General features: G+C 35.6%; 1 protein-coding gene across 2 annotated transcripts in view; it reads left to right on the top strand.

Annotated features, from left to right (window-relative positions):
- The window catches only part of mettl17 (methyltransferase like 17), a 37,829-nt gene that overhangs the window by 10,266 nt on the left and 13,881 nt on the right, over positions 1–13,682 (top strand). For both annotated transcript variants that reach the window (XM_051922323.1, XM_051922322.1), the window contains exons 6-10: positions 2,537–2,610; positions 2,724–2,818; positions 8,944–9,014; positions 10,851–10,958; positions 13,432–13,500. In XM_051922323.1, the coding sequence (XP_051778283.1) occupies positions 2,537–2,610; positions 2,724–2,818; positions 8,944–9,014; positions 10,851–10,958; positions 13,432–13,500 (417 nt within the window). The remainder of the gene's footprint in view (positions 1–2,536; positions 2,611–2,723; positions 2,819–8,943; positions 9,015–10,850; positions 10,959–13,431; positions 13,501–13,682) is intronic.

The following is a 13,682-nucleotide window of genomic DNA, read 5'->3' as shown; positions in this document are numbered from 1 at the left end:
ACCAGGGACACAAACCCTGGTCTCCTTACTGTGAGGCAGCAGGGTTACCACTGTGCCACCCTTTATAATGCATTTCACAAATAAACAGACGTTAGACTTTAAAGTGAATACTTGCCTCAAAGCTCCATTTTCAATAAGTTCCTGTGCTTGGCAGTAATTGTTTTTTGATTCACTGAAATTTAAGTTAAGAAACTGTAAATTTCTGATTGCGGATAATAGTGAAATATTTGTGTATTATGTGACTTTTATGCATAGGATATTTCCTACTCTGGTTAATCTACATTTCCAATTGAACTGACTCCAACCATTTCTGAAAACAATGAGCTACAACTCTACCTGTTAAATTAAAACTACTTTAAGGTATCTGAAAGCACTGGAGTCCAGATTTAGTTTAAACATTATGTGGTGGTTCCTTTTTAAGTCCTTAATTCTCAAAATATTAATTTTATGTCATGCTTAATGTTAATGCTTCAAAACCACAGTTGGAGCAATCTTGATGTTAGGTTATTAATAAAATCCACAGTCAAAAGGCATTTTACATAGAAAGTCAAGCAAGGATTAATTTACAGTGGAACCTCGGGTCACGACCGTAATTTGTTCCAAAACTCTGGTCGCAACCCGATTTGGTCGTGACCTGAAGTAATTTCCCCCATAGGATTGTATGTAAATACAATTAATCCGTTCCAGACCATACGAACTGTATGTAAATATATTTTTTTAAAGATTTTTAAGCACAAAAATAGTTAATTATACCATAGAATGCACAGTGTAATAGTAAACTAAATGTAAAAACATTGAATAACACTGAGAAAACCTTGAACAGAGAAAAATAACATTGCAAAAATTCACACTATAGCCTTACAAACTGCTCGCTGTAAACTTTTTTTTTAATGAGTTTTAAGCACAGGGGAAAAAAATGAACATTTGAAAAATCCGTAATTTATACATAAACAACCAAGAAAACTAACATTGCATGAGTCGAGTTCTGGCATGAAGGAAGTGAGGAGGAACTGGGTGGAGAGGAGATTACAGTTTTGAGGTAAAGTCTGTGACAATGCAGGTTCGCTGCATTCTCCCATCTAGCTTCCGGGAGCCCTTAAACCCGTCACCGTCGGTAATGTTACCGATGAGCACGACAGTGAGGCACTACAATGGAGCAATCGGATGGTGCAAAAAGAGCCAAGTGCTTTTATTAAAATCAACAAAACAACAATCAAAAACAAAGTCCAAATTAAATAAATCCTCCAGAATCCTTCAATAAATAAATGATCCCATAAAAACAAAAGTGAAGTGGAGGTTAAAATCCAATAGAAAAAAGTCTTCATTAAGTACAACGAGGTTAAAACAATGCTCAAAGCAGTCTCTTTAAAAACAAGCCCGGTGCATTCTTTAACTGCCTTCTCAGCCTTACGCGGCCACCTGTCCTTCTTCTGGTCACTCCAGCTCCTTGATCACTCAGCTGGAGCGACCTCTTCCTTCTGCCCCACTGAGTGTCGGCCAAAACACCCCTGCTTGGGCTCACTGTCCAGCTGCCTGCCTGCGAACACGCACTCGCTCCAATAGAAAAAAGTCTTCATTAAATACAACGAGGATAAAACAATGCTCGAAGCAGTCTCTTTAAAAACAAGCCCGGTGAATTCTTTGCTGTAGTAATCAACCACCACGCCCCCCTCGCTAAGTTGCAAGCACGCCGGTTATTTATTTAAAACTGGCCTCTTGACGTGAGCTGTGGACCCACTATACCACAAAGTCCCTCTGCGTGATGCACGTCTGACCGAGAACAATGTACTGTACAGGGAGAGACTGAACACGTGCGTAAATCACCGGCGGTACGAACTAGAAGGGAAACAAAATAGAGCACAAAGAGTTCACAGCGAACGCACAGGGAGAGACTGAACACGTGTGGAGATCATCGGCACGTACGAACCGGACGGGAAATTGGCTTGTTCGTCACCCGAGTGTGTGGTCGTGAACAGATACAAAAGTTTGCAGAACTTTTTGATCGTAACCCGATTTTGTATGTGTTCAGAGCCATTCGTGACCCGAGGTTCCACTGTATTAAAAATGCCAGTTATACTGGCCGTTTTCCAATCAGTGGTGAATCTCAGCAATTCATTGCATTTTAACATTTAAGTGTTCCTTTTTTAATTTGCAGACTTAATTTGTTGTCATTAATGATTGTTTAGACACAATTAAGAGTTTTGGGTTTCTGTGAATTTTAGTGCACCCAAATATAGCAATCAGTACTTTGACTTAAGAAGTATGTTGAATTTCATTGATATTTTTTTACACATCCAGTATAGCATTTGTAGCCGTTTCCCATCACTTTTGGTTCATTGTTTCTTCATTAATACCACTCCCTAATACAAATTCATATATGAAAAGCACATCCCGTATTCTGTGAAAGTGGAAAAGCATAGCCGTGGAACCCATATTTGGCACATGTGGTCAAATAGGTGTTCTTTCCAACAAACTGTTTTGTACATCTTTCAAGATAAGAATTTTGAAATTTGTATTCCCTCTCTTTTTTTCACAGATAAAGAAAAGAGTTCCTGACTTTGCACCCCAAACTCTGCTAGACTTTGGATCAGGCACTGGAACAGTTACATGGTAAGATATCTAGAAATAATTTGCTGTTGACTGGGGTCCAGCAAAGTAAAAGTATATACTTGCACATATATTGTTTATTTGGTTTATCAGTTTTAACTTACCTATATTTTCAGGGCAGTTCATTCGAAGTGGGGCTCAACCATGAAAGAATATGTTTGTGTGGATAGTTCTGCAGCTATGAACAATCTATCAGACCTCCTTTTAAGAGGTAAAGAAAACAATATTTTCTCCCCTCCTTATTCAGTTTAAGACTTATTTAATTTGGCCTTTATCTATTGATCCAGGCTATCTTGAGTGCTCTTCATAGATAATAGAATAATGAGAGGAAAAATGGCAATGCCTTGAACACATTTTTGTACAAGAACAGTACAATAGTTTTTGTAGCATTCTCCCCAAATTCTAAAGTGTGAGAACAGAAATATGAATAAGCCTAAAAGTTCCTAAAGTCATATTTTTGGCACTATTTACTATGTACACAAGAGGTGTACAGTATATATTTACAAGAGCAAATGTAATAAAAAAAAATTGAGTGTTATTTGCTACCTGCTAATCATAAAATTATTAGTATTTGTTTTTTTTAACTTATACATTATGACAAAATTGTAAATGCTAAAATAGCATTATACTCAACACATTTTGCTTTGAGAGGTTAATTTTTAAAATCTGTCATAATCCTTCTTGCCCGAAGAAGGTGCCTGAGTTGTTTCGAAAGCTTGCATATTGTAATCTTTTTAGTTAGCCAATAAAATGTGTTTTGCTTGACTTTTCATTAAAATCTGTAATACAAATAAGTATAACAACATAAGTGCATCTTGATTTTGTATTTTATCAAGTATACAAAATGCTGTTTCTCTCCAGTTCATTTTTTTGTTTCTGATAAATTCAGATTAATTACTTCAGTTCTTTCTTTAGAGTCAAATTATAATAAATATATAAAGTGACATACACGAAAAAGGTGACAAACCCTCAAAGCTGAACTCAAAATCTAAGTTCAATAAAATACATAGATATACAATCGACTCCAGAAATATTGGCACCCCTCAAAAAAGTGAACAAAAGCTTTAGTATAACATAGATAATACATGCAATGATTCTGATATTCTTCAAATGTTTGGAGAAATTGTTGACTATTTAAGTAATTAAAACAATTCCTGCAAAAGTGTTGTTTATATCTTCAGAATAATTTATCTTGTCAAAAACGTTTGTGGCAAAATTGTTGGAACCCTTAAAGAATATCATAAATAAGACCAAATAAATTTGCATCTTTAGGGAAAAAATGTTTCTTGATGTTGCTTTTAGTGTCTAGGAACTGTTGTCTATGGCCATTTCCTATTTCACATGTGATAACACACAGGTAATTTGTCGTCCATCAAAAACCAAAGAGCTCTCAACTCTAATGAGAAAAAAAAATTGTTGAGCTGCATAGATTAGGGAATGGTTACCAAAAAATAGGCCTTCAATTGAAATTACCAATAAGCACAATCAGGACCATAATAAACAAGTTTGAAAAGCATGGAACTGTTGAAAATTTGCCAGGAAGGGGACACATCTGCATATTGCCCCTATGCACAGTGAGGTGGATGCTAAGACAGGCAAAGAGGATCCCAAAGATCACAGTTTCACAAGTGCAAAGTTTAGCTGAATCTTGGGATCCACTGTTTCTAAGTAAACTGTGAGATAACATCTCCATTACCAGAAGCTTTATGGACAAATAGTACAAAAGAAGCATCTCCTGAGTCCAAGACACAAATCCCAACATCTCAACTTTGCCAAGCAACATTGGAGATCCTACTGCAGTCATGTATTGTGGTCAGGTGAGACAAAAATCAAGCTTTTTGGCTGTGCACACCATTGCCATGTTTGATGAGAAAAGGGTACTGTATACCCACAGTAAAATATGGTAGTGTCTCTTTAATGCTTTGGGGCTGTTTTGCTGCTAGTGGTCAATGGGCTCTTGTTGAGGTTAGTGGCATAATGAATTCCATTAAATACCAGAATATTTTAATAGAAAATCTAGTTGCCATTGCGAGAGGGATAAAACTGTCATTATCATGTCTTCCAACAAGTCAATGATCTGAAGTACACATCAAAATCCTCAACGAACTGGTTGCAGAAACACACAATTGGGGATTTGAAATGGCCCTCTCAGTCTCCTGATTTGAACCCAATTGAAAATCTGTGGTCTCAATTGAAGATAGCAGTTCACAAGAGAAAACCCAAGAATCTTCATGAGCTGGCAATGTTCTGCATGGAAGAGTGGTCCAGAATCCCTCCACAATTGTTTTCCAGCCTTGTTATACAATACAGAAAAAGGCTGAGTGCTGTCATTCTCACCAGAGGATATTTTGGCTCCAATATTTTTGGAATCTGCCGCCTTATGAAAATTTGTGTTACTAAAGGAAGACTTTCTTTTGTTCCAAAAGTCTGTTTGACAATAAAAACATGAGGCTTACCCAGTTGTTTGAGCACAAAATATAAGTCATTGCAAGTGTGGTTACTTTTTTTTTATTGATTTTTGCAATTCTTCATAAAGGGTGCCAGTATTTCTGGAGTTGTCTGTATGCATACATAATATAATATATACACACATGCACACACACACATCTGTGTCCTTTGTTATACTAGCTTAAACCCAGATTTCAGTGTTCTTCGGTCAGCCTACCTAGTCACCATAGTGCATCTCAGCACAAATAAACATTTAAAACACAAACACACCCACTCCAAAGCCCAAAATGTGAAATCAATTATCACTGCAGAACACTAAGATTAAAAAGAAAATAAAAAACACTTAATAAATGGTCATCAAATGATATTTGTCATTAAGTAAAAGTAAAGCATATACCTTATCAGTAGGTCAATATGTTTGTTAGTCTTAAAGGGTAAGTTTATTTTATTCCAGTCAGTTATTTTTTCACAGTCTTGGTATATATTAATTTGTCACATAAAATTGTGTTTTAAAATGAAGTTTTTTTTTTTATATAAATCCTAAAAATACTTTGTCCTTGCACCTTACAATGGGGTCTTACAGAACCCCAGCATCCATAAGTGATACAAAAAGCTTTAAAACTTACCTCAAACTCCACTTTTATCTTTTTTTTTTTTAAAGCAGCAAATGTTTTGATTCAATAAAAGATGCCCTCTGTGTTTTTGAGGCATCCGTGTGATAATGGAAGGAAACTAGAATTAATCATTTTATCACAGACTAGCTGTGCTACTTGGCTTTGCCTGGGAAATTCTTAGTCAGATAGCCTCGGTTATTGTGCCGTTGTTCAACTGAATATATCAGAGGTACTATGCAACTAGTCAAATACTTTTTTGTATATAATATGCATTAGTGGTGGAGGGTCCCTGACTAATTCTTTCAATTAACTTAAACATAACATTTTTAAAATACATTCAATAGAGTTATATCCAATAATTAGCAATTGAAAATGATCTAATATAAAAAATTAGAATCAATATTACCCTGTCAAAGGAGAAAAGGAACTGAAATAAGTTCCCTATCTAGCTATTAATAGCTAAACATGGCAATTTGTTAAAATAATATAAATAATTAAGAACTTGGAAAGAAACTGGTTTATTATATAATGGGGATATGAATGGTAACCAATGAGCAAGAGATCAAGGCCTTGCTGCATTCATTCATGTTTATATGGGACCGAAAGATCAGGATCTGGATATTTTTAAAATGCCAGGAGGTTTATAAATGTTATGTTTGCTTTGGTTTTTGAGAATTGGTGGAGTCATGTAAGGTAAAGGAAGACTAAGAATTTATGACCATATGCCCAAAATGTCCTCTTAACTGGAAGCTAGTACAGCTAATGATCTCAAAAGATTTGCCATTTTATAAAGGATTTCTCGTTACGTGACACTATCTAATTAAAGTTAAGCATGTTTCTTTCAATTCAATCTTTTCTCTGTGATTTCATTGGGTAAATGTTAATTCTACATTCTTTTATACATGCAAAGTGGCCTTCTGTAAACTAAGGAGAACTGACATAGAACTGCTAGAATATAGTTGTGTTTCTTGTTTTGTATTCAAGAAAATTTAACTTGAATTTAAGAAATTGCCAAAATCATGATTGTGGCTAATTTTAATATGGCAAGTGCTGTTTACACTTTCAATCACAGTTGTGTGTATATGTACTAATAGAGATCTGATTTTTTTTTTTTTTTTTAACAATAAAAACAAATGCCTGTTTTTAACTGTTATGTTGCCATGGAATAGCTGCTTCTGTGAATATGCAATTGTATTATCATACACGGAACAGAGGAACCAGGGCCCCATGTATGAAAACATGTTGTAAGTAAAGTTACGGAGTTCAAAAAAGGTTCATCATAGCTTGCCTGAGCAAAACATGCAGCAAAAAGCAGGTCACTGTGGCCTTGCAAGTAAAATGTCTACAGATAGATACTTTATTAATCCCAAGGGGAAATTCACAAGTCCGATTTATCAGAGGTTAACAAGTCAAATTTACAGTCAGAGTATACCAATTTTGTGTCTCTAGGATAGCAGTAAATATTAAATTATTCTTTTTTGGGGGGGGGGGGGGTAAGTTTATAATAAATTGCCATCAAAGAATCCTCCAAGAATGCCTTACAATACTATTTATCAAAAGCAATTTATTGGGACAGTCAAATAATTTTAAAAGGAAAAAAGTTGAAACAAGTGACCCATTATTAATGCTGTGCTTTTATTCAGTGGCATGCAAAAGTTTTGGCACCTTTACTTAAAATTTCTGTTGCAGTGAGTACTTAAGTAAGCAGAAGATGAACTGATCACCAAAAGGTATTGAGTTAAAGATGACACATTTCTTTAATATTCTAAGCAAGATTACATTTTTATTTCCAGCATTCACACTTTTTGTAGCCAGATGAGTCTTTCAGTTCTTTCTTGGGGTATATTCGTCCATTCGTTTCTGTAAAAATCATATAATTCTGCAAGATTCTTGGGGCATCTTGCATGCACTGCTCTTGTGAGATCTGTCCACAGATTTTCAATGATGTTTAGGTTGAGGGACTGTGAGGGCAATGGCAAAACCATCATCTTGCTGGTTTTGATGTGTGTTTTGGATCATTATCTTGTTGTAGGACCCATTCTCTTTTTAACTTTCAAGTTTTTTATAGATGGTGTGATGTTTACTTCCAGAATGTGCTGGTATTTATTTGAATCAATTCTTCCCTCTACCGATGATATCCAAAGCACGATCGATCCACCCATGTTTAATAGTTGGAGAGGTGTTCTTTTCACCACCATTTTTTCTCCTAACATACCTTGGTGCATAGTGGCCAAAAAGTTCTATTTTGACTTCATCAGTCCACAAAACTTGTTTCCAAAATGCTTGTTTAGATGTTCATTTTTAAACTTCAGGCTCTGAATTTTGTAGCTAGGATGCAGGAGAAAGGTTTTCTTCTGCTGACTCTACCATGAAGGCCATATATGTTCAGGTGCCACAGTACGGTAGAACAGTGCACCACCACTCTAGAGTCTATTAAATCTTCCTGAAAGTCTTTTGCAGTCAAACAGGGGTTTTTATTTGCCTTTCTAGCAATCCAACGAACAGCTCTTTCAGAAGGTGTTCTTGGTCAAGACCTTCACTTGAACTCCACTGTTCCTTTCAACTTCCATTTCTTAATAACATTATGAAGTGAGGAAACAGCTACCTGAAAATGGTTTGCTATCTTCTTGTAGCCTTCTCCTGCTTTGTGAGCATCAAGTATTTCATTTTTCAGATTTCTGTGCAGCTGCTTAGATGACTGCTGATTGTTGGGACAAGGTTTGAGGAGTAAGAGAATTTGTACAGCTTTGCTATTTGCATCATCTGGAGTTTCCTAACAGTGACTGTGAACAAGCCATAACCCCAAAGAGATAATTAAAGTTTGAGACCTCGGGAAAAGTTATCTGAGACCTAAAATATCTTGGGGTGCCCAAACATTTGCATGGTGCTCATTTCCTATTTTCACTGTACAATTGTACAAAACAAAAACAGTGCACTAATCTTGCATAAAATGCTGAGAAAGAAATATGTCATCTTTAACTTTGTCTTATGGTGATCAGTTCATCTTCTACTCACTAAACTATTCTCAGTAACAGATATTTTAGGCATGATTGTCAAAAATTTTGCATGCCACTGTAACTGTAGCATTTTTACTCATAACTGTGCAAACCAAAAGGGGAAATTAAAAAAATGAAGGAATCAAAATTAAAGAAGCCTCTTCTTATCTGTGAAGCGATGAAGCCGTTTTTGTGGATGGGTTTCATAAGGGGTTAAACAAGTGAAATAAATATTGTATTGTATTGGAAACTTAATTTTGATTTTGATATTTTGTTAGGTGGCTGTGAATCCCAAGAGCCTCACATCAAGGGTGTATATTTTAGACAGTTTCTGCCTGTGTCACCAAAGGTAATATGTTTGTTATACAGTATGTTTTCCTTCATAGTTGTTAAAATTAGTTAATAGTTGAACCTATTAATAGTGATAATTTTTTTTATTATTATAAGATGTCCCACTAGAAAGAACAATGTGCTGTCTTTTTATAATTAGCATAATATGGTAAACCTTTAGAAATAATATAGTGAATTCATTAAATCTGCACAGATGACAAGGATAAAATCAATCCGTTATTGAAATTGCCAACTCTGTTTTAGTTGGGAGGTGCTCGTCTTGCAGAATTGGACAGAAAGTAGCACGTAGCACACTTATGCACACTACCCTACTCACTCATACTGTGCCCATTTTGCAGTCTTCAATTTATTTATTTACTAAGTCTTTGGAATATAAAATATTGGGGAAGGAAAAAATGCATATATTGGAATAGCATGCAAACGCCGTACTGACATTGGCTGGGCCAGGGTAGCTAAATGGCTGCACCATCAAATTGCATAAGAAGTTAAAATATATTGAGCAATCTTTAACAAGGAGAGCTTGACTAATCAAGCTCTCCCTATCAAAGATTGCTCAGTGTATTTACAGTAACTTCATAGGCTGGTTTCTGTCTGTTTGCCAGGTTAAGTTCTAACTTCTCAAAACTTGTAATTGGGGAAAGTAGTTCCAAAAATGTATACTTTCCTTTTAGTAACACCTGGTCGATCATCTGACCCACTACTGTGCCTCACAATAGAAAACAGTTTTTGGATTTTTTTTCCCATCATATCCATCTAAGTAATGTTCTTGTAAATAATTGTTGTTTTCCTAGGGTAGGTTGCACTCCTGTTATTTTGGATTTGTTCTTTGTGAGTTTAGTCCCCAAGACAAGAAAAATGTTTAATAATTCCTTAAGGGCTTGGTCACCAGGCTGTTTAAAGAAAAGTTTCTTGCAAGAAAGAATTGAGTTCTTAATTCAGCATTTTGGAAAAATCAGTGAAGAGATGCTCCATTGTTTGGGTAATTTGTTTCCTTAGCATATATATTTTGAAGTTTAATTTATTTAATCTCATACTACACAACTAAAAATCTAAACTCTTGACAATTTATATTTGCTTTTTATCATTATTAATGCTTCTTGTACTTAACTAAATCTCCACGACATGCAGAAAAATTGTGTATTGCACAATTGTACATTTATTACCAAGAGGTTAATAATTATGAGCAAGAAATTTAAATCAAAACAGTCTTATAGTTGTGGACATTTCTTTAATTTGGTGTGCAATACTTTTCCACAGATTAGGAATTTATTGTACTAATGTTCTATCTTCTTTGTCTACACATATTCTTTGTGCCCAATTGAACACAGTAACCTTTGTAGGCAAGAATTAGAAGCACTGCAGTCCTCATGGTAGGCAAAAACTTTGCTTACTTGAGTTTTGTACATTTATTAACTCCTATATCAGTTGCAAAGAACACCAGTAGCCAAGCTATACCAGATGACTAAATGATGAAATCATTGGTAGTTTGCATAGATTTACTGTCCCCTCCACTAGCAGTAGCTGTTTTTTTTTTTTTTTTTTTTTTGGGCTAGAGTTCAGAATCGTAATGTGTCCATATGTTATCTATGGCTGCTGATGAGCTTATAAAGCATCAAGATGCTACAGTAAAGAATACAGTTTTCATCTTTTGTTTTTTGCATGCATAATTTCTGTTTTGACAAATTGAATATCCTGTTTAAACAGTATACACTTTATAGTCTAACATTTTGCTTAATTTGAAAAGAACTATGGAGATAAATTCTTTTAAAATGGTACATCATATTGGTAGGCATTACATTTATTATAAAGTTGTAAATCTTTTTTTTCCGTGCAGGTTCAATTTGACTTGGTGGTGTCTGCCTTCTCTCTTATTGAACTGCCTAGTGCCAGTGATCGAATCACCACTATTCAAACTCTTTGGAGGAAAACACAGTCTTTTCTGGTGAGTCCCCAAAACTGCAACATAGAATATAACTTTCCTTTTCTTAGAGTATCCAAGCCAGCATCCCCCCCTTTTAACATTAAACATAGATGCTGAAAATATTCTAAGCAATTTCATGGAAAATATAGGAGAGTCATCTGGAGTACCACACTTGTACTGTTATTTTGCTGTAGTTCAGTTTTACTTGATTCAGTTTTATGGTTCTTTAGATTCCTTTGTAAGCAATAAGTCTTTGCCTGAGTCTATTGACTCAGTGCCTATATTACCCACCTTTTGCTTCACATGCTCAATTCACTCCTCATTGCACAAATTATTTTCATTAAGCCAGTTCTTTCTCTTCATTTTACATTTGTTTTTCTCTCTAAAAGAAACCATACATACACTGGATCATTTTTATAATCTTGTCTGTAATCACAGTTTTGTATTGTTCATTCATAGAGTATATGTCCACACTTTCACATACAGTGCCTTACTTTCTATAAATTTCCCTTTGATGTCGGCATGATGCAGATCCATGCGTACAGAACATTCCTATCAAGCCCCAGTCCGAATAAGCCTGCTCACTTTATTGGCACTCATATCTTTGTTCTTTCATTCTTTGATTATTTCAGATGGGAATAAAATTGTTTATGTTAACAGAATTTCATTACCCTAAGTTCTTGTCTATAAGCCACGGCTTATCTAAGGAAAAAAGTTGTGAAAATGAAAAAATAGAATATCGGCTTATACATAAGTCCGGTTTATACATCCATCGCGGGGGTTGCGTTCCAGAGCCACCCGCGAAATGAGAAAATCCGCGAAGTAGAAACCATATGTTTATATGGTTATTTTTATATTGTCATGCTTGGGTCACAGATTTGCGCAGAAACACAGGAGGTTGTAGAGAGACAGGAACGTTATTCAAACACTGCAAACAAACATTTGTCTCTTTTTCAAAAGTTTAAACTGTGCTCCATGACAAGACAGAGATGACAGTTCCGTCTCACAATTAAAAGAATGCAAACATATCTTCCTCTTCAAAGGAGTGAAGCAAACAAATCAATATGTCTGTTTGGCTTTTAAGTATGCGAAGCACCGCGGCACAAAGCTGTTGAAGGCGGCAGCTCACACCCCCTCCGTCAGGAGCAGGAAGAGAGAGAGAGACAGAGTTTGTTTTTCAGTCAAAAATCAATACGTGCCCTTCGAGCTTTTAAGTATGCGAAGCACTGTGCAGCATGTCTTTTCAGGAATCAGCTTTACAAAAGATAGCAACGTGAAGATAATCTTTCAGCATTTTTAGACGAGCGTCCGTATCGTCTAGGTGTGCAAACAGCCCCCCTGCTCAATCCCCATACGTCAGGATCACAGATAGTCAGCGCAAGAGAGACAGAGAAAAGTAAGTTGGGTAGCTTCTCAGCCATCTGCCAATAGCGTCCCTTGTATGAAATCAACTGGGCAAACCAACTGAGGAAGCATGTACCAGAAATTAAAAGACCCATTGTCCGCAGAAATCCGCGAACCAGCAAAAAATCCGCGATATATATTTAAATATGCTTACATATAAAATCACAATTTAAATGACCGCTACGCGTGCGTGTTGACTCGGCGACGCCCAGAGCAGAAAGAACGCGCTCCGTCCGCTCCAACCGCGCCATGCGGGGAGTGAGAGAGACGCCAATATCTCACACTCTCTCCCCCCTTAAAGAAATTAAATGGGTGCGAGTGAGACCACTGACCTCCCTCCCTTCTATTAGTTATAGGTTATAGTACGTCCGGCTTATCTATGATACGATTTTATTTTAAAAATTCGTATGATTTTTGGTCTCCGGCTTATACATGAGTCCGGCTTATAGACAAGAACCTAGGGTAATTTGATGTTTTAATAAAAAAGAAAACTAATTCAAGTGACCTTTAATCATAAAATTATTTCAATGAATTACTTAAGCCTGCAAGGTGAATTTGTAGAAATTACGGGTGCATCGATCAATCGACTATTTTTTGAGATTGGCTGATTTTTCAAAGCAAATGACTTCATCGGTAAATTAGCTGACTTTAAAAAAATTTTTTTTTTTTATTTAGAATAGTCATAATGAAATCACCTTTCTATACAACATGTATTTTACAGTGCACTGCAGTACATTTGTTGTTGATGCAAATGCTTGAATGAATATGTACAGCATTAGAACTTTAATAATGTATTTTTTATTAAATGTTGAGGGGCAAGGTCAACTAGAGAAGAAGAGAAATTGTCCACAGAGAGAGAGAGAGAGATTCATGATTCAAGTGAGGAAAAAGCGGCATTGAGACAGGTTCACTGGGTTGGGTTGTTTTCCTACAGCCTTTGCTACCATGTTTCTGAAATTGATTAGTTGTTCATAGAGATGGATTACTGAAATAAAGAATTGGATCACGCTAAATTAAAATTGTGCTGTAAATTTTAAATATACAGTATGATACTGAATTTTCATAAATCATTAATATTTTTTTTTTGTAGGTCCTTATTGAAAATGGTACAAAAGAAGGGCACCAAGTTCTCATGGAAGCTAGAAATACGATATTAAAGGTTAGAGCTAGTTTGCTTACTGCGTTCATTCAATTCCCTCTGTTTTATTAAGATATACTTCTGTTTTAGCAGAAATATTTTCTTAGTTTTTCTCTATCCCTTTAATGCTTTTGTCACACCAAAATCACCATTCTCAGAACTCTAAATGCAGTTAAAGCATTTGTCACAACTGTAAAGTACCT

Source organism: Erpetoichthys calabaricus, chromosome 2, assembly GCF_900747795.2.
Source record: "Erpetoichthys calabaricus chromosome 2, fErpCal1.3, whole genome shotgun sequence".
NCBI classification, from domain to species: domain Eukaryota; kingdom Metazoa; phylum Chordata; class Cladistia; order Polypteriformes; family Polypteridae; genus Erpetoichthys; species Erpetoichthys calabaricus.
The sequence above is the reverse complement of the archived record's forward strand: the minus strand, read 5'-3'. Positions and strand labels throughout refer to the sequence as shown.